Raw genomic sequence first — 22,068 nt, forward strand, 5'->3', positions numbered from 1 at the left:
GGCTTGGGTGGTGAACTGTTTTTTTCTTCTTCCTCATTTTTGGGTGGCGTTGCTGGCGACGTTTCGGCGTCGTTGTCGCACGAAGCTGCAAAAAATCGTTGTCTGGCTTTCAGCTGGTGCAGCTTTAGGGTTGGGATTTGGGTTTGAGTTTGGTTTTAGTTCGCTGTGTAGGTGTGTGTCAGTGTGTGTGTGCCCAAAACGAAGTGCTATACGAGATAACGAAGCGCACTTAAGCGCACGCACACACACACAGAGACGCAGAGGACGACGACGTGTCCCTACGAAATATATTGCACAATATAAAAATGCAGACGACGACTGCCGAATGCGTTCAACTCCTCCTTCCTCCTCCTCTTTGCACTTTGTGCAGCCGAAAAGGTACCTACACCCGAATCCGAATGCTGGCGCCGAAAGACGAGCCAACGAGGAGCAAGCAATGCCATCGTCATCAGCGTCGTCAGCAGCAGTCGTGTCCTTGTTGTTGTTCTAGTTGTTGTTGTTGTTGTAGTTGGCGACGTAGCTGTTTTTGTGGCCGATTTTCGACGCTGTCGCCACCACCATCACCAGCAACCAGCAACCAACACCAACGTCGCCGAATTGGGAGTCGAGTTTCCAACGAACGTTGAATTCGTTCTTTTTTTTCTACTTCTCGTTTTTTTTTGCATTTTTCGCCCACCCAACGTAGCTCTCGTGTTTTTGGTAGATCGAAGAAGATGCCAGTTGCTTGTGGCCCACTCCATCAGCACTATATACAAGTGTGTGTGTGTGTGTGTTTGTGCCTCGCCTGTTGCATCGCTGCGATTCAACCGGCTGACTCTGTTGCTGCTGCTCTGCTATGGCTCAATCAGTGGTGGCGTTCCATTTGATTGTAATGGGATATACTTGCTACCACTTGTAGCTTCGACACGACAAATACAACAAACATTTTTGGGGACTTGTCTCCTGGCAATTTCAATTTAATTGGGGGCAGACTACGTGACATGCTGTACGGAAATTCGATATAGTTAGATTGACTAAAGATGAGAGAAGATTGTACAGCATATTTATTATTTGTATTGGATATTAATTAATATAAATTACTTTTTATAAAGAAGGAACTAGATTAACAAAGGTAACAATCATTTATTTTGAGATTTATTATGCAATTCAACCAGTATAAGAAATAAAGTACTATATTTTAGTTAAATCTCATTCAGACCAAATTTCAAGCACATATCTTAAGGACGTAGGAATAATAAATAAGTAAAATTCTAGGTTAATTATCAAGAAAAAAGTATTGTTTGCTTGATTGTGTATTTTTATATATATTTATAAAGAAAATAAAAGAGTATAGGCCATGATAATAAAAGAAAAACAATATAGGAAAGATAATATACGATATTTACCTATTGCTTCTTATTATTTTTCTTTTATATAATAAATATATGTTACTAGTTTTTCTTTTCATGGTTATTTAAGTAAAATATTTAATCCTTATAGGATTTGTAATAATTTAAGTTTCAAATATGATTAAAACTGTAAGGTATTGGTAGCTAAATAAATATGAATTAATATATAACTAATAATAATAACATAAGTGTAAATTATAAGGCTTAGATTCCGTGGAAAATAAAACCAATCAAATTAGATGACATAATATTCATTTAGTTACCGAAATCATATTTGACTTACATTCATTATAAGTCATTACCTTTATTTTAATAGTCTTAACTTAATACTCTTAAGTTTTATTCAATATTTTAAAGAATGTGAATGTTCCTTTAGCAACTTGCCACTTAATTAGGAAATTACTCAACGCTAATATTAGGAAGAGTTGTTTAGACTATCTTAGGAAAAATTCTCAAAATATAATTAGTGTATTATATTTCACTATAATAGAGAAAAAAGTTTAGTATATAATTATAGCTTATGTACAACAATAAAATACATATAACAGCACAACAAAAAAGGGCAAAAGCAACAGGATAAATTAAAAATAACAAATCCAAAAAAAAAAGTCGAGCATTTAAGAGACGTGGCAGAAAGAGAAAAGCCAAATGAAGAGCAGAGAAGGAAAGTGTCGAGAGTGTGTGTGTGTGTGTGTGTTGGTGTGTGGAAAAGCGAATCAGCAGGTGCTGGCTGGGTAATGCAGCCACCTCATTGTGCCACACCATTTGGGCGCACTTTACACAATATATACGTATATATATATACGTATATGTATATGTATAGTAGGAGTAAAGTTGTAGTTAGTGCGGCGTCTCTTCCATTTCGTATATTGGGCGCACTGTGAACGCATCTTTCGATTACAGCAATAACAATAACAACAACAACAACAACAAGAAGAAGAGCGACAGGAGCAACAGGAGGGAGAAAGGACTTTGGCTCGTTTCTCGCTTCTCGTCCTCGTTTCGTTTGTTGTCGTTGTAAGAAGGCATTTTTATGCGCTGCGCCTGCAAAGCAAGGAACTCTGTGTGTTGCATGCAACAAGCAAAGCCAACAGCTGTGTGTGTGGGCGGGTAATTCAAACCACAGCGCAATGACGCCTCCTCCTCGACCTCCTCCTCCTCTTGCTCCTTCTTTCGTTTCGCACCAAATCCTACACAGAATTTTATGGACTACGCAATGTGGAGAACGCTGTGAATACTCTGCCCACTTTTCCAGCCAGTCGCAGTGTTCTTTTCATTTTTCTTTTCTTTTTGCTCCTCTTTCTTTCTTTTTTTTTTTGCAGCTTTTGCAGTTTCCTTGCTGCACATGACTCGCTGTAGTTGTTGTTGTTGTTGTTATTGGGTAGCATTTTTTCTGGCGGTTTTTAGGTTACATTTTTACGAGTTCTACGCTTTTCCACTCTGCGAGTATTTCGCGCCGCTATTGTTGTTGTTGTTTGTGGCTACGAGAGAGCAACGAAGGAAACGGTTGCTGCCGCTGCAGCTGCCGCTGCCACAAAACGTTCTTCGTGTGAGTCGACGTCGCTGTCGTTGTTGCTGTCGCTGCTGTTGCAGCAAGGACGCAACCAAATTCATGCGCTCCTTAGTTAAGGTCTCTTTCGATGTGTGTGTGTGTGTGTGTGTGTGTGTTTGGAAGCGCCACAAGTGGGTGAGTGTGGCTAAGGATAAGGCTAGGCCAAGCCAAGTCAACTTTGCCTCCTCCTCCTCGACTGCAGTGGGCGGGTTTCGTTTGTAGTTTGGTGTGCACAGAAATTGGAAAATAGATTTTTTGGTTGGCTGCCTTTGGCCGTTTTTTTTTTTTCATCTTTTTTTCATCTTCACTGCCCACACTTCCAATTCTTTTTTGCGCTTTGCTTTTGGTCCTTTCAGGACTCGGCCAGCAAGTCAGTTTAGTCAGCAGGCTGTGGCTGTGGTTTGGTGTGGCTCAAAAGGTAAGCGCCCAGAACAATGTGCACCGCAGCAGGAAGCCAGCCAACGAGGCGCAAGACGGAGCATCTCAGCCTCGCCTCCTCCTCCTTGTTGTTGCTTCTTATATTTTGTTGCATTTGCCACCCACTTGCAGCTTCCCAATTTCTTCTTTTCATTTTTTTTTTCGCTGCGTGTGTATAGAAAAAATGAAGCGGAAGCACGAAAAAGCACAAAGTTAACGCGCTGCCAAGGGAAGGGGTGGGAGAGAGCGAGAAGGGGGAGAAGGGGGAGGGGGGAGGACAGACGACAAGGATCGAGCAATATGGCGCTAAGAACATTGGGCAAAATGCAATGCGCAAAAAAAAAAGGAAGAAGGAAGGAGGCAACAAAAAAATTTATATAGAAAAAAAAAAGAAGAGTGCACATTATGTGCGTGTGTATAGGGAGAGGGCAAGTGTGTGTGTGTGTGTGTGTGAGTGAGCGACTGTATGTGTGTGAGTGTGGGTGGGTATAAGCAAACAGCAAAACACACAAAAACAAAATAGAGCAAAGAAGAAAAAAAAAATAATGTAGAAAATGGCAAAAGAAGAACACTAAAAAAATGCAGCACATCGAGAGCGGAGAGTGGAGAGTAAGATGGGGGATGGGGGAGAGAAGAGAGAGGAGAAAAGAGGAAGGTGACTGGGGGTGGGTAGGTTTGGGTTTGACTTCGTCGTTAACGTCGCTGCCGGCGTCGCTGCTGCATTTTATTTTGTGCTGTGCTGAAAAAGTTTCGTGTGCTCGAAAAAAGTTTCGTCGCTTCGTTGACGTCGTTGTTGGCGTCGTGCGCTTTTGGTAGTTTTTGCTGCAAGGGAAACGAATAGACGACGATCGAAGGGAGGAGGTGAAGAGGGGATAGCTAACCCCATTCCTCGACTCTGTCTCTGTGTGTGTGTGTGTGTGTGTGTGTGTGAGGCATTTGACTGGGTTTGAGTTTTGCAGCTACATTTGGCTGCACTCGGTTGGTTGGCTGTGTGTAGCTCTCTGTGTATGTGTGTGTGGCAAGGAGATGTGGCACACACAGTAGTTTGGGTGGGTGTCTCCTGACATTTTTGTCGAATTTACAGTAGTTGTAGTTGTAGTAGTAGTAGTTGCTAGCTGCGATGCTGACGCCGACGGCAACTGCAGCAGCAGCAACAGCAGCAGCAGCGACTGCACAACTATTTTTGTGCTGCGGCATTTGGTGCGCATTGTGCAACAAGTGAGTTTGGCAGCAGCCACCAACAGGACGACAACTAGTTTTCGGCAGCAATAATAGACCCCCGAAAAAAAAAACATAGAAAAATATAAAGAACAAATCCAAAAAGAACTTCAACAACTGACACTCGATGTCCTTTGCCAGTTGGCAGTTAATTGTGTAAATTTGTGAATGGGCAACCAAAGTGGCAGCAATTGTGTGTGGCAGGCACACGGAACTGAAACCAAATCATTCAACAACAGCAGCAGCAGCTGCTGTGTGTTTGTGTGTTGCTGGCATTCTTTGATTCGAGTGTGTTTGTGTTTTGATTGAAGCAACAATTGGCGCCAACTGTTGCACGTCGCCCCATCAAAAAAGCGTTGCACGTCACTTGACTTGACTTCGCGTCGCGTCGCGTTTCACCTTTCAAGTGCCGCACAAAAGTGTTGTATGCTTTTCAGCGCAACGCTTCCGCTTGTAGTGTGTGTGTGTGTGTGTGTGTTGCTCGTGAAAATTTAATTAAAGACCTTGTCACAGTTGCACGACGATAATTTATATGTGCACGTGTGTGTGCATTTAATTAAAGCGATCGCACACGACCATTTACATAGCCGATAAACAAACTAAACTACAAGCTAAAAGATACCAACGAACTCGACTCGTCTTGTCAAGATAATTTGCTTATGCCTCGCATACATATGTTAAGCTTGACTCTCTCTTTCTCCCCTTCATCGCTCTCTCTCTAAGTAAAACATCTTTTTGTATCGTGCGCCTAATTGAATTGATTACGCGACAAGCCAAATTTCGACAGCAATTCAATTGAATAATTCGTACGTGCTTTCGATGCTACTTTTGCCATGGTGAGTGACATTTTCTCAGAAACTATAAAACACTTTTTTTAAATTAACAAATTTTGAATTCGAAATGTGCAACGTCATTTAATGCATTTTTCTACATTCTCAATATTTGCTAAACATTCATTTTTTAAATCGTGATAAGAATTTAATGGATGTTTAATTGTATTTGAGAATAAATTATATTGAATTGTTTTTAATAATGTGTTTTATTGCTAAAAATTTAAATTAAAGTAAGGGTTATCAATGGCACAAATATCATCTTAAGTATTTCCAGCATTTCGTTTTTAAAATAATAAATTCACAAATCTTTAGAAATCAAATAATGTTATTTATATTCCAATATTGTAAGCAATTTAAAAAGCATTACAATATATATATATATTTTTTGATTTTCTGTAAAAAGAAAAATGAAACCATTTGGTTTTATTTGTTGCCATATTTAATACAATTTTTGCAACGATTTCTGAATAGTTTCCTGTTCCAATACTGTATTCAAATATTGAAAACTCGGAACCAATTATCTTTTCATAAATATTTTCACTTTTGTAGTTTCAAATTTTAGTCATGTGAGGAAAAAAAGGAATTTGATTTTTTTTTTTATTTTAGAATGATTATTACTAAAAAGTTTTTGGTAGTATATAGAAATGATATTTTATGCTTAAGCTTAGAAACGCTTTAAGATGAATAACAAATTCTATATTTTGATGAGTATTTTAAATTATAATTAGATCGCTCTATAAAAATTTTATTTGTACAAAATAAATTGACTTTGGTAGCTATAAGTTTAGTTACATTTTCAAAAAAAATATGCTGGGTCTAAGAGAAATAAGAGTTTGAAAAATAAGAGCTTAAAAAGTTTATCGTATATTTTTTAAACCATTTAACATGAATTAAAAATTAAAATATTATTGCAAGAATTTTTTAAATTAGGATTAGAACGTCTAATTCGTTAAACAGCATTAAAAGAAGTAGTTCACATTCTAAAATCTTAAATTGTTTTAGTATTATTACTTGTAAGTATTGTTAAATACAAAAACAGTATTAAATTATGTTTTGTAAAATTTAATTTGCAAAATACAAGAAGCTTTCATACCAAGATCTAAATGTGTGTTAGTATTTCTACATGCTGGTATATTTTTTGTTAGTATTTTGTCCAAATCAATTGAGTAATTTTCTAAATTATAATTAGAACTTCTAATTTGCTAAACACAAATAGTTTTCATGTCAAGATTTATGTTAAATTTGTGTTAGTATTTTTACTTGCCAGTATATTTTTTGTTGGTATTTTTATTAACTTGATTGAGTAATTTTCGAAATTATAATCATAACTTTTAATTTACTAAACCCTAGTATATCAAGATCTAAATTTATGTTAGTATTCTTACTTGCGTGTTTCCTTGTTAGTATTTTGTCCAAATTAATTGAGTATTTTTCTAAATTATAATTATAACTTCTAATTTGCTAAATACAAATAGTTTTCATATCAAGATTTAAATTTGTGTTAGTATTTTTACTAGCTAGTATATTTTTGTTAGTATTTTTCCAAATTAATTTAGTATTTTTCTAAATTATAATTAGAACTTCTAATTTGCTAAACACAAATAGTTTTCAAATCAAGATTTAAATTTGTGTTAGTATTTTTACATGCTAGTATATTTCTTGTTAGTATTTTTCACAAGTTAATTGAGTATTTTTCTAAATTATAATTTGAACTTCTAATTTGCTAAAAGCAAATAGTTTTCATATCAAAATGTAAATTTGTGTTAGTATTTTTACTTGCTAGTATATTTATTGTTAGTATTTTTACTTTTTAGTATATTTCTTGTTAGTATTTTGTTCAAATTAATTTAGTATTTTTTGAAATTATAATTAGAACTTCTAATTTGCTAAACTCAAATAGTTTTCATATCAAGATCTAAATTTGTGTTAGTATTTTTACTTGCTAGTATATTACTTGTTAGTATTTTTTAACTTAATTAAATAATTTTTGAAATTATAATCATAACTTTTAATTTGCTAAACATTAGTAGCTTTCATATGAAGATCTTAACTTGCGTTAGTATTTTTCTTGTTAGTATTTTTAAATAAAAAATCAGTATAAAGTAATACTGTGTGCTATAGATAATATTTGTATGCTATAGATAAATCAAAATGGTATTATATACAAAAAATTAAACAAAACTAAAGTAAAAATCGATGGCCCCCAAAAAAAAAGACAGAAGTGAAATAAATTCCCCTAAGCGTATTGCACTTCATTATGTTTAGGGCATAAGTTGAAAAGTTCTTAAGGAGTTTTCGAAGCTATGAGCCAAAGCGAAAAAGCTGTGCAGAAAGCGAATGTAAACAAAAAAAAAATGTACACACAACAATTACCTGTTATGCTTGTGAGTGAAGCAAGCAAGCAAGCCAAACATGAATGCAACACTTTGCAAACTATTAAAGCCAAAAAGTCGAACAGCTCTGTTGACAGATTCCAAAACACTTGCACAAACTGCACGTTTACACTTATAAAATTTATAGTATACAATATGTGTGTGTGTTGTGTCTGAGAGGGCCCGAAACTCGACAAACAACAAGCCGAAGAAGAAGAGGTAGAAGAAGAAGAAGGCAACAACATTCCCACTTGGTGCTGAGCTGAAAGCTGAAAGGCAAACGTGTAACAAGAATTTTATGCTTATATGAAAATTCTTTGAAGAAAACTTTTTTTTGCAAATAGACAACAGAGCGAACTACACATGTACAACACAAGGCTTGAGGGGGTGGAAGGGGGGGGGGAGAGCAGCAACACGAGGCAAACAACAAAAGCCAACAATGTGCCAAAGGAGCAGCCACATCAGATACTTGCCTCCCTCCCTTCTTCATTGCTGCCACACGATGGCAACAACGATGGCGACGACGACGACGACGTTGCAGACGTTTGTATTTGACTTTGTAACATCGTTATACAACAACAACAAGAACAAGAACAACAAAACTAGCGCACTTGTTGCATAAGTCACCAACACACACATACACACACACGCATACCAACAAGTGGCATTGGCAACGCACAAAAGTATGCAAAGACTTGCGAATTCACACATTCTAACAACAACAGCGACGGCGACGGCAACAGCGACGCCAACAGCGACAGCGACTGCGACGCCGACGGCAAAACAGGATGCGGATGCGGATGCTGACATCGCGGCACTTTCGGCGATTTTCGACGATGCCACGATGAAGCACACACACACACATGCATGCATGCTTGCAACTTGCCCCCCCTTTCAGACTGTGAGCAACAGTTGTCAACTGTTGTGGCGACAACTTGTTGTTGTTTGCGGCGAGCAAAAGCGAAGACAAGAGTTTTAGTTTTTTCTTACCTTTTTCGGGTTGCAAGCAACAACTCCATTAGCACACGCATCAAAATCATTTTCAATTCCCCCCCAAAAAAGGGAAAATAAAAGAAAACAGACTAGGCAACATTTTGTGTCGCCCTTTTTTGTGCTTTGCTTTGGCAAACAGTTCAAAAGGATGAATCGAGCAGCAGCTTCAAGGAGTCTGTCTCTGAGCTTTTGTGTGGACAGTACAGACTGTACTTTTATTTCATCAGCAGCATCTTTTGGTTTAAACACGAGACGAGACAACGAAATCGATAAATATGCAGCACAGCAACAAAAGCAGCAGCAGAGTTTTGTAAAAATTACATTGAAAATGCATTAGACGTTGCACTCTGACATGAATTTCAATGGCGCGCGTCTCGCATTTCATTCTGTGCTCTTTTTTGTTTTCCTCCCTCAATATCTGTTTTTCTATACTTTAATTAGAAGCGTGAAAAGCAGCTAATGCATTAATCGTGTGCTATAAATTTCAAAAAGCAAGCAACTCTCCTGACAGGCGGCCAAAGCCAAAGCCAAAGCCAAAGCTAAAGCCGAGCAAATCAAAGTGCACAGTTTCCATGTGCTTTCAAGGTTGACAAAAGCGAAAAATAAATAATAATAATAATAAAATCCAGTTACCTGCTAACAACGCAATCAAAACGCAATCTAAAAGCGCAGCTCTCAACTCAACTCAACTCGATTCTCAGTTCTATTTGTGTGTGTGTGTCAAGTCAATTGCCATTTTGCTGGCCACTAATCAAACGTAACGAAATTACTTACAAAGTATAAACATGCTTCAAATCACAGACAGGTTCGCCTTGAGATTTGACCAAAATGGCGCTGGCAAAACGGTAAAGCCGTCGTCGAATAGAACTTTTGCCAGCAACAACAACTAACTTGTTGTGCGCCATTTACACGGAAGCAAAAAAATAGAAACAAAAACAAAAACAAGCATCAAACACACACAGCTCTTAACTTTGTCTGGCGTCAGCGTCAGAAAGCGAATGACTTGGCGTATACGTGATATGCCAAATGCTACGCACGCTGATTATCCAATTGATCAGTTTTGCTACGATTTGAGATCAAGTTTTTGTTTTAGAATGAAAGAAAGCGAGCTCGTTTAGAACAACAGTTCGAGTTGAGTAATCTTTTGGCTTTTGGCATTATATCAGCGCATTTTTGTAACTAAATGTGTAAAGCGAACTTTTTTGATACATTCAAAAGAATTATGTTTGTACTTTATTTATTTATTTATTTATACTAGGTATATATTTTCAATATATGTAAGAAAATTAGTATTCTTTATTGGATTTTGGCATCTGCTAGATTTATTGTTATAATTTTATTATAACATTTGAAAACTTATTCATTTTATCTTCAATTTTATTAATCTTTCATAAAAATTTCACATTGAAGATTAATAATAATATACCATAAGATTTAAAATATACCACAATATTGTTATAGAACATTTTAAAAATTATTAATTTAATCTTCATTGTTAAGCATATATAGCGATAACATTTTAAACTGAACCTGTTACGATTCAAATTAATATACCACTAGATTCAAAATATACCGTAACTTTATTATATAGTATTTTTAAAATTCGCTGATCTTCATTTTGATGTATATTTAGTGCAGTGTGTAAAAATTTCAAACGGAATATGTCAAGATTTAATAACAATATACAATTAGATTTATTATTATTAAACAACTTATCATCTTATCTCCAACTGTATGCAACTTTATCGCAGTTCGTAAAAATTTCAAGATTTAATAATAATATACCACTAGAATACCATAGAGTACAAAATATACCAGATCAATGAAAGCAACTCAGAACAAACCGCAGCAACAGTTCTTTCTATATACAATTATTTGCTAAATAACTTCTAAAATTTATATCTGATTGCATAAACATTTTCAGAAATAATAGAGACTGTAGAGTTGAACTAAAAGTCTATTATCATTAGAAATAAGTATAAGCCATTTTAACTTCAATTCCTTCTAAATTCTGTGCATATTTTCTTCAGCAATATCAGCGATTTCTATCGATACTTATCTTAACTGCCTGAATTTGGAGTAAGCAAATTGAAAGAGAGATAACAGATTTGTAGCCAACGAATTATTGGCAAGATTTATAACGAGAGCTGACCTCCGATGTCAGTTTTGTTTATTTACTTTTTGTAAATAAGTTGCTATAAGTTGTCGTAGTGCAATATCTAGAATAACTTTGCACACATTTGCCAACACACTAATTTCTCATTTATGTACTTTAATCTTTGCAAAAAATTGCAAACAAAAACAACACTTGCAACAGCCCAAAATGTGAATCATATGGCATTGCATTAGTTGCGACTTGCGACTTGCGACTAAAAAACGCAAACGATAAAAAATATATATGAAAAAAAAATATTCCACACAAATTGCAATATCAAAATCGAACTGCGAGTGCAATGCGAATAAATATCAAGTATACGTCTGTATATATATGTGTGTGTGTGTGTGTGTGTTTATAGGCGAGTAATAATGCCATTCCATAAATAAGTAAATAATACGAAATTGATTAAATGCTTATCAGTCGGCCGACGTCGAAGAAGAAGAAGAAGCAGAAGCAGAAGAAGCAACAGAAGCAGCAGCAATAAAAAGGGAAGCAAAAAAAATTGATTTCGAAAATCGATTCAATAAAAAGATGTTGTGCAAATCAAATCAAATGTCACAATAACTTTTTTGTGTGTGGCAATGCGTTGTCACCTCCGTTTTTGTTGTTGTTGTTGTCTGTCTTGTTGTTGTTGTTGTTGTTGCTGTTGCTGTATAAGCAAATGAAAGCGACGATAAGAGAATCGATGAGTTTACTACAACGACTACGTGTCTGCTTACATGTTAATTAGTAACTCATAAGTGAATATGAGTGTTTGTGTGTGTGTGCGTGTGCGTGGAGTGTGTGTGTGTGCGTATTAAATGTGTAGCTTGCAGCTGTTATCATTGGCACAGCTTTATGGCATGTATTTAAATGCAAAATGCACGCATATCTCTGTGCTCACTTTTATGTTTAATACTCTTATACCCTGTAATCATAAAGTGAAGCAAAAGTGACTGCCTCATTTGTAAGCAAAGGTTGTAAAGCACAGAATATGCACATCTATCAAAAGTCAAGTGATTAAATATTATTTTATGCTACTGATGCAATCTAAAATATAATATTCTTATGAGAAAAAGTTGAAGAACAAAGTGTTCTGTACATTTTCAAATACGTAATATTTCATAAATTAAGAAAAAATAAATCAAATAATGAATTGCATAATTAGTAGTACAAATATTGGTTGTTATAATATAAAAACTAAGAGAAATCATTTATTTACTATTTTATCTTTATTACGTATTAAATTTTGTAATTATTAAGGTACGGAAATAAAAATTTATATATTTTTTCATAGTTTTTCGAACCATTATTTATTTATTTTGTAAAGAATTTTGATAATTAGAATTTATTTTGTATTTCTTAATTGAAAACATAACTATTTAGAGAATTTTGGTTAGTTTACAAAACTTTAACTGGTTAGTTTAAAAAATTTTAATTTCTAACATTAATGATTTGTTTATTAGGGAATTTTTGGGTAGTTTACAAAACTTTAAGATCTAGGCTAACGGGACTACCTGCTTGTACAATATAGTTTCTTTTTAAGATCTGTAAATATCATTAGTGAATGCTTCTTCACTATCCGGCGGATCTTTATACTACAACTCTTATCTATTCGCTACTCTAAGAAAGAAGTGTGACTAATTCTGTAATAATATTCTTTGCTGATTATTATCAACGTGTGTGTTATCTTTTTTGTGTACATTACGCAGTATTTGGTAGTCGTGCAGTCTCCGCGTGATATGAAACCTATTTGTTATTATTACACATATGCACAATAGCGATAAATCAATGAACGAGAAGTCGCGCAAATCTGAATCTGAGCTACGCAGCTCAAAGGGTAACGGGAACTGCGCTGTCGCTGCTTCAGCTTCAGCCTCTGCCGCTGTCTCTGTCGCTGTCGCTGTCGCTGGCTCTGCTCAGATGCAACTGTTGCGCTCGCGTTTATTGTCGTCGCTGTTGTTGTTGTTGTTATAGCGGCAAGCAAGGGCTCTTCATACATACATATGTGTATGTGTGTGCTTGCCTGCATGACTGTGTGTGTGTGTGTATGTGCATTTATGAGATAATACCTTGAACGTGCGTCAGGCAGGTCGTTGTCGTTTAACTGCCGCCAACGCCGCACACAGCACATGACTGCCAACGCTTTAGTTGTTGTTGTTGCTGTTACTGCTGCTGATAGTTGTTGCTTTATGCAAGTGAAATGAAAAGTGTGCAGCGATTTGGCTGTAAACACAATATTTCTTTAACATGCTGCAGAAAGTCAACTGCGCATTTAATCGCTCATCCATAATAAGCAGCTGCTGCTGCCCAATTGCAGTTCAGTTTGTAATTTTAGTGTTAGTATTAAGCAGAACAAAGTTCAATACAAATGCGACCCACAAAAAAAAAACAAAAAATCAAAAAGAAGCAAAGCAAAGCTCAAGCTCATTTACATGTTGCATTCGCCTAGGCAACTCACTCACTCACTCACTCGCTTTTTCGCCTGCTCGCACTTGAGTCGAGTTCTGAGTGCTTGAGGCGAATTGAGTGGCTGGCTGAGCGCGCATGGGGTAAAACGGGGCAGAGGCGAATTCACCACGCGTCAGCGGCGACGCGTCATTAATGAGCAGGAAATGCAATTCTTGCGGAGAGCAGGTTAAGCAGCGGCAGCTCTCTGGTGAATTCTCAGCTCGCAGCAGATTATTAATGTATGAGTGAGCGCATTTCATTGTTGTTGTTGCTCTTGTTGTTGGTTAATTTTTGAGTGAAACTTTATATGTAAAATTGTACTTTACACGACACTTGTTAAGGAGCTGATAAGCACTCAAAACTGTGCACAAACAAAAAGGGTATTTCCCCACTATTAACATTAACATTAACATGCATGCATATTTTATTGTATACATGTAGTTTTATTATGCTTTAATTATATTTAAATTGCGATTTTGTATATTTACATATATGCATTAAAAAAATGCCCGCATTGCTGGCAACCAAAACTCAGACCCCCATTCCCCAAAATAATCGACAAAAAAAGAGTCCAGCTAATTGCCATGGCAGCGACGCAGCAGAGCAGCAGCTGCAATGCAATTTTTTTCACAATGTGTGTGTGGCTGCTTAATAAGCAGCTGTGTGCGTGTGCGAAATAAAAAAGCGACAAAAAATGTGGTGAATAGTAAATTTGAGATGTTGTGTTCTGTGCTGTTCTGTTTCTGTTCTGTTTCTGTTCTGTTCTATTCTGTTTTGTCTCTCTATCTGTTCTGCGCTTTTTGCATTGTTCTAGCCTCGTGAGCGAAAGGCCTACAAAGCATTTGAGTGACTTTTGCAGTAGATGCGTGCATGAGTCTCTGTTTGTGTGTGTGTGTGTGTTAATTGTAAGCTACATTTCTTACAGTCAATTGTCAACAATGTCAAGCCAGCTGAGTCGACATTCAAACTTGGGCCAACTACAACAAGTACTCGTCGTACTCGTAGTCGCCACTCGTGTTTGTGTATTCGCACTCGTATTCGTACTATTAGCACCAACTACTCAACTGACTCCGACACCGGCTATTTTGGCAGCGCTGCGCGCAGTCGGCTGGCTTTTTATCAACGCGCGCTGGCGTCGCAGTCGCCGTCAGTTCGACTCAGTTGCAGGCAGCTTTTGTTGTTGTTGGTGCTGGCGAGAATTGCATTGCATTGCACTTGGGCACTTATATTTTCTGCGCTCTCTCTTTTGCATGCGTTCGTTCTCACTCTCAGGCGACGCTCTCTTTGCTCTCACTCGGCTTGCAATGCAAGTCTGTGTCTGTGTGTGCGTTGTAGTTGCTCTCCTAGTATTTTGCTCTATGCGGGTGAGTGTGTGAGTGCGGCTTTACCCCGTTACTGTTACTCCTAAAGTTCTCGCGTTTGCGCGCCTTTCGCACTCAATGACTCAACTCGCTCCTCTCTCTCTCTCTCACTCACATGCACATGGAATTGACTCTCGCGCTCTCTTGCTACTGCTGCTCTCTCTCAGCATTCTAGTTGTGTGTGCTTTTTTTTGCTCTGAGTTTTTTGTTGTGTGTTGTTTTTTTTTTTGTCGTAAGCATGAATGCGCTTGTATGCAATTTTGACGTCGCTGTCGTCGTCGTCGTCGCCAGCGCCGTCTTCGTGTTGTTGTGATATAATTTTGCAGTCGGCTTCGGCAGTCGCATAAACACAACGCATCCGATATGCAACGGAACGCATTTTCGGACGCGGCCCGAGTCGTTCCGAGGTGTAGCGTCCGACGATCGCGTATATCAATCGTAAAGCATTAAGCGCATTTCTCATTTTCATTCTAATCAGTCGCCATCCAAAAAAATATTATTACAAAAGAATTAAAAAAATAGTACTTTGTGTCGAATACAAAAATGGAGACAAAATTCTAAAATTGGAAATGGCGAAAAACTGCAAACAACAAAAAAAAAATTACAATTAAAATTTATGAATGTGATATCAAAAAGTGTTAGTTAGTGTTCAGTGTTAGTTAAAAATGTCTCAATCACAAAAACAGCAGCTGTGACACATTGCGTATACGCAACGTTTGCCCTTTGGGCAATGCACGCACTTGGCTTTGCCATTAAGTCGTCGCCCGCGCGTTCGTTCGTTGTTTTTTATATACTATATGTATTTTCGGTTGTTCTTGACTGACAAGCGACAACAATAATAACAATAATAGCAACAACAATAACGAAGCTGCAGTCGCTGCTTACGAGTGTGCGTGTGTTTCATTGTGTATGTGTGTGTGTGTGTTCGCATTGCGGTCGCTGGCTGACTGGCTGGCTGGCTGGCTGGCTGCTGCAGTCGCCGTCACCGTCACCGTCGCAGTCACCGTCGCAGTCGCCGTCGCCGTTTGTCGCTGGCATGCAAAACGCGGAAAACTTTTTTTCGCGCACTCGCAAAATTTTTATAGAATGCATTTTTATTTCGGTCTTTTGGTTGAATAGTTGCACTGCCCCGCGTGTGTGCGTGTGTGCCTTTGTCTGTGTGTGAGTCCGTCTCTCCGTGTGTGTGTGTGTGTGTCTTCTCCATGTGCATGTGCATTCAATTTATATTCTTAATAATATTGTATAATTAATGGCAATATTTCAATTGAAACAAATGTGACAAAATGCACATGTCCCAAAGAATTGTTTAAATTGTGAATTACAACAAAATACAAAATACAAAATGTGCAAATGTGAAAGACGTGCAAAATACATAACATAAACAAATTGAAGAATAAACTACAACAATAGTTAATAGTTTTCATTGCCAATCAATCGAATGCATCACGCACCGCATCGCATCGCATCTCATATTCTCGATATCGCAAAACACTTTGCACTATTTTATATTTTTTTCGTGTTACGTTCGCAGAGCGCAAAAAATTCATTTGTCGTGCCAAATTTACTTACAAAAAACAGAAAACAAAAAAAAATGAAAATAGAAAATATTAAAGAAAGATGGAGAAAAAAATGTACTTCAGCATACAAATGAACTGTAGCAAACTTCAGCATCAGCAGCAGCAGCAGTAAAACAAAACAAACAAAAGCAGCCAAAAAAAATAGAAAAAAAGAAGCTAGAAAAAAGAAGTGAATAGAAGTAGAAGTGGAAGTCGCTGTAGAAGTACTGTAATAAACTGTGGTTGGGTGGCTTTCGGGGCGAACTTTATGTGCAGGCAAAAATGTAACAAATTTTTGTCAGTTTCAATTTTCGTCAGACAGACGAGAGACGTTGCTACCAACTTAACCATTCGCATCAGCTTCCCTTTCTCCCCCTTTTGTCTCTCCCCCTCTTCCGTCTCTAGTGCAGCATGACAATGGCCAGGTCTCTCAGGGTGCTCAGGCATTTACTTTGCCGTCGGGGCTTGCAGCACAGCATAATGAACGAGAACCCAAAAAAACAAAAAAACAAAAAAAAAACTCGGATGAGGGGGCAAAACTCTCAGATATATGCTAGAAAAAATGGCAAATTAAATAGCCAAAAAAACTGAAACGAAACGCAAAAATTTTTGTTGGCCAGCAGCGAATTGGCAATGCGCTGCAGCTGCGCAGCGTTTTTTCTCATTTTTCGGATAACCATGTCCTGCTGTAAAAAACTGAAAGACACTGAAAAACTGTATTGCAGCGCAGCATTTGATTTTCGCATTTCCTTGGCTTACCTTCCGTTCGTTAGCATTTTCTCTCTGTATCTCTCACTCTTCCCAATTTTTTCATTTTTTTCCTTTTTTTTTTGGCACATCCTTTTTGCCCAAAACTTAAATTACTATTTACAATGGCTTTCAGTTGTTTTTGTTGTTTTCATTTTCATTTTCGTTTTTCTTTTTGTTTTTTTGCCAGCTGCAACTTAGCTGGCGAATATTTTTCTACAATTTTTCGCTGCCCTCAACTTTTTTGTATGACCTCCTCCCTCTCCCCCCCACACTTGTCTAACCCCCCCGCTCACCTTGCGTTCAGTTGAAGCAGCTTGCTAATTTCATTTGGTATTTCAGTTGAGTTTTCTGCTTTATTTTCCACACTTTATTTTTATATATACAATTTTTTCACTTCTGTTGAGCTGTAGCGTTAAGTAAATTTGATAAAAAAAAAACAAAAAAATAAAATGTGAGAGACGAACAAGCAAAAAAAAAATGCTAAGCGGCGCCGAATCTTATCGGCAGTCCATTGAAAAAAAATACAAAAGAATCTGCGTTGCTGCGAAACGTGAGCGAAGAGTCGAAATTATGCAACTCAAGTGTAGAAAATAGATTAAAAAAAGAAGAGAGAAAGAGAAATTAACTGGCATTTTTCGAATAGTTGAAAAAGATTGATTAAATCTGTATCTGTATCTGCGAGATACAAAAATTGTGCAATCATTGCGATCGCAAACGTTGAAGACGCGCTTTTCACACGTCTCTCTCAACGTTGCTCATCATCAACTTCAACATCAACATCAACATTTTATTTACAATTCTAGATAATAAACAACAACAACAAATACAACAAACACAACAGCTACAACAACAATATTTTTGTTATTAAATTTATGTTGAGTTAAATACAAAAAATATATAAAAAATAACGTAAACGTAAACGAAACAAAACAAAAACAACAAAATATATAAAAAGTGCAATCCATTAAAATAAAAACGTTACAACTAACAACAAATAAATAAAACAAGAGAAAAAAGAAAGAAAGAAAGAAGTAAAAAAAACACTAGCGAAAATAATTAAAAAAGTAGCAGTTACTTTTGAATTATTTTTAAATGCTGCATTGAAAATAAAATGTTAAAATAAAACATATCACCAAATAATTATAATAATTAATACACACACAAAACAAACAATAACAATAACAACGGGCAACTGTCAAAATATACAACAACAACAACAACAACAAATCACACACAATTGCCGCCTGTCTGTAAATTGAACATAAGAGAGATATAAACAACAACAACTACAACAACAACAAAGCGAGCTCAACAGAGGAAAAAAAAGGAAAAGCTGAAAACCGTTTCATTTTCACGTTGCATATTATTTACTTTGTGCGCCACATAAAACATCAAACAACAACAACAACAGCAAAAAAAAAGAAGGAAAATACCAACCCGAAAAAAAAATACATAGCATCAACAAAAAAATCTGCAACAACAACAACTGCAACAATAATTGCCTGCATTTTGCCTTTTGTGCGCGAAACGAAAAATCAGAAAAAAAACGAGAAGAATTTTTATTGTATATAGGCAGAGCGCATACAACAACAAAAAATTATATATAAAAATATATTTATATATATAAATTTGCGCTGTATGCGCTGCTCGGCCGCAGCGACAGCAGCAGCAGCAGCAGCAACATCGCGGCAGCAACAACAACAACAACAGCAGCAACATCGCCGCAGCAGCAGCATCAACAACCGAGACACAATTACTGCAGAACGCCCCAAACAACTCCGAAGCGAATAAAAAAAATAACAACAACAACAACTTAACGCTGAGTTCCCTGTTGTTGCTTCTCTTATTACATTGTTGTTGTTGTTGTTGCTTACATCGACTGCGCAGTCAACAGCAACAGCAACAACACAAGCAGCAGCAGCATCGGCAGCATCACCACATCAATTTGGCTTTTGGGCAAAAATAATTTAAGCGAAATATATGTGATGCTATGCACATCAGCAGCTATGAATTATGTACGTATCTCTTGGCTATACATAAGATAAGATAATCTACACATTTATCATACAGATAAATCATTAACTTATTAATTAATCAACTTGAGACATGCTCGCAAAAAAGAATTCGCTTTATTTTCGATCTTTATTGAGAAGTTTATATATTTATAATTCATAAATATATGAAATTTCGGGCTTATCGGATAGTTAGGATAATTTACACATTTATCATACAGATAAATCATTAACTTATTAATTAATCAACTTGAGACATGCTCGCAAAAAAGAATTCGCTTTATTTTTCAATCTTTATTGAGAATTATATATATATTTATAATTCATAAATATGTCGTCTTTCGTTCGAATACGAAATATAAGATTATCTACACTTTTATCGTACAGATGAATCATCAACATATTAATTAAAATCAACTTGAGACGCGCTCGAGAAAAGTTGACTTTATTTTCAATCTTTATTGGGAAATATATATACATAAAACTCATAAATATATGAAATTTCAGGCTTATCGGATAGTTAGGATAATCTACACATTTATCATACAGATAAATCATCAACATATTAATTAATCAACTTTTCAATCTTTATTGGGAAACATAAACATATATTTATAATTCATAAATATGTGCGAGCTCTGGTGAATCAAATATATAAGATATACAACACATTTATCTTTCTGATAAATTATTAATTTATTGAGTAGTCAACTTGAGAAAAGAGTTGACTTTATTTTCAACCTTTATTGGAAAAAAATCACATTCTGCATGTTTATGCAACTCACACTTTTCATTTCGAAATTTGTTAAAGCTTTGACGAAACAGAGAAATGAGATAAACTTCACATTTATCATACAGATAAATATTTAACATATTAATTAGTCAACTTTAGAAAAGAGATGACTTTTTAATCGAACTTTATTTGGGAAAATATCAGTTTATCCAACTTTATGCATCTCACAGTTTCAATTTAGAAAATTGTCAAAGTTATGGCGAACCAGAAAGATTTGATATACTGCACATTTATCTTGCAGATAAAGTTTTAACTCATAATTAGTCATTTTGAGAAAAGAGTTGACTTGATTTTTTAATCTTTATTGAGGAAATATTCATCTCACAGTTTCAATACATAAATTGTCAAAGTTCTGGGGAATCAGAAAGATAAAATATGATTAAATATACTACCCATTTATCTTACAGATAAATCATTAACTTACCAATTAATAGTCTTGAACATTTTCGAAAAACTTAATTTTTTCGATCTTGTTGAATTATCCATTTATGGGGAAAAAAAAATCACTTTATACAACTATTCCTCGCAGTTTTAATTCATAAATTTGTCAAGTTCTGGCGAATCGGAAAACAAAACTTGTTTTATGCATTTATCGTATTGGGTTTATACTTGCAAATTGCTGACTCAGCTGTTCGGGAATTATTTTTGTAATAGATTCTAGCGAAGTTCTAGAGACGTATCAACTTTTTTGCATTTTTTATTCCGCTCACTTCCTCGAAGATAAATACACTTAATTTATTGCCTAAAATTGCAACATAATCGATTTGTGTTGCTTGCATAATTCCTGATTTGATTTCATGTTCACTTATTTGGCAATTATATTTAATTGACCGATTGTAACAATAACCTTGCGCAATAAAACTCCTTTCACTTGACTTTTTCGGGCCAAGTTCTTCGAACGCTTATCAGCAATAAGTACAACAAAAATAAGTATAAATTTAAGCAATGCCTCATTGACATTGTCCTTCACTGCCAACAACAACAACAACAGCAAGAGCAACAACAAAGCAAACAAAGGCAAACAATGCGACAAGCTATCAGATACTCACACATTCACTTGATGATCGCAGTTCGCATAAAAGAAAAGAGATACATCAGCTTAAGGACACAAGTTGGCAGCAAGTGCAAAGTGCGTTGACACACAGCACAAAGATACAAAGCTACAGCAGCTAAAAGATACTTACTTATTCACAACTATGATAACTCTGTGAGTTATACAATTCATTCAACACCTTGACGATATCAAACGCTATCAGCGGAAGTTCATAAATCGTTAAAGTTGTATCTCAAAGTGATCACAATACGGCACGGCGAAAAAGATAGTTATAGTTGTTAATTCACAATAATTCGCAATCTGTTATCAAGAATATACATATATGTATATAATATATGCTTGTATGTGATGATGTGTAAGTTGCTTATCAGGTGGCCTGACGCAGCCAATTCTGACCCAAATTGCGAAAAAATGAAATGCTGAAATGCTGACAACAGAGGAGGCCACTCTCTGTGCCTTTGCCTCGCTGATAATACGTCGGCTACTTGTGAAATCTGAGCAACAACAACAACAACAACAGCACAAAAATTAAGCAACAAATTATTGAACAAAAAAAAAAAGCAGTATATACATTCAACATGCTTTTCTTATGTACAACAACAACAAAAATGTGAAATGTGAAATGAGAAAACGCCCAAAGCGGAAATATTTTTTTGCGCTTTCTTATCAGTCAGCGCACAAAATTGATTTTTTTTTCCCCCTCTCTCTGGCTGTTGCTGAAATTTTCACAGACTGTTGCCACATATACATTTGATATATATTTTATTAGTAGTGCACAATATTGTATATAATATATATAATTTGTGTTATATAGTTATATGTAAAACAAAATCAATGCAGCTGCAAGTGCAGCGATCGCTTGGCAATTATTTTGCACTATCGTTCGACTCTTGACGCGAATAGTTCAAATTATCGCAATTTAATTTTTATTATAATTGCACATATATTATATATATAGTATATTTCTATATACTAGCCACAAATATTGTGCATACGTATTTGTTATATTTCCACAAAACTTGCGCTGATAACCGCAGCTCAATCATTGCATTCGTTTATTTACAATATGTCGTAAATATAATATGATTTCTCTATAGTTATATTTTATTGCTACCCACAGGCATAGAATTCCGAATTAGAAGTGCACAAATTGAAGTTGTAGTTGTGAATTGAGAAAGTTC

The 22,068-nt window shown here is 35.9% G+C and overlaps 1 protein-coding gene across 5 annotated transcripts in view; it reads left to right on the top strand.

The window, feature by feature from the left end:
• Nucleotides 1-22,068, top strand: part of LOC132787064 (putative uncharacterized protein DDB_G0277255) — a 66,127-nt gene that overhangs the window by 2,358 nt on the left and 41,701 nt on the right. The window contains exons 1-2 of one of the 5 annotated variants that reach the window (XM_060793946.1): nt 15,043-15,160; nt 17,832-19,043. The exons of 2 other annotated variants lie outside the window; for them this stretch is intronic. In XM_060793946.1, the coding sequence (XP_060649929.1) occupies nt 19,019-19,043 (25 nt within the window). In that variant the 5' untranslated portion in view covers nt 15,043-15,160; nt 17,832-19,018. Of the gene's footprint in view, nt 1-15,042; nt 15,161-15,682; nt 15,884-17,831; nt 19,044-22,068 lie in introns of those variants that run through there. 2 more of the 5 variants (XM_060793948.1, XM_060793947.1) reach the window with 2 other exon arrangements.

This window comes from Drosophila nasuta, chromosome 2R (assembly GCF_023558535.2).
Source record: "Drosophila nasuta strain 15112-1781.00 chromosome 2R, ASM2355853v1, whole genome shotgun sequence".
Classification (NCBI taxonomy): Eukaryota; Metazoa; Arthropoda; class Insecta; order Diptera; family Drosophilidae; genus Drosophila; species Drosophila nasuta.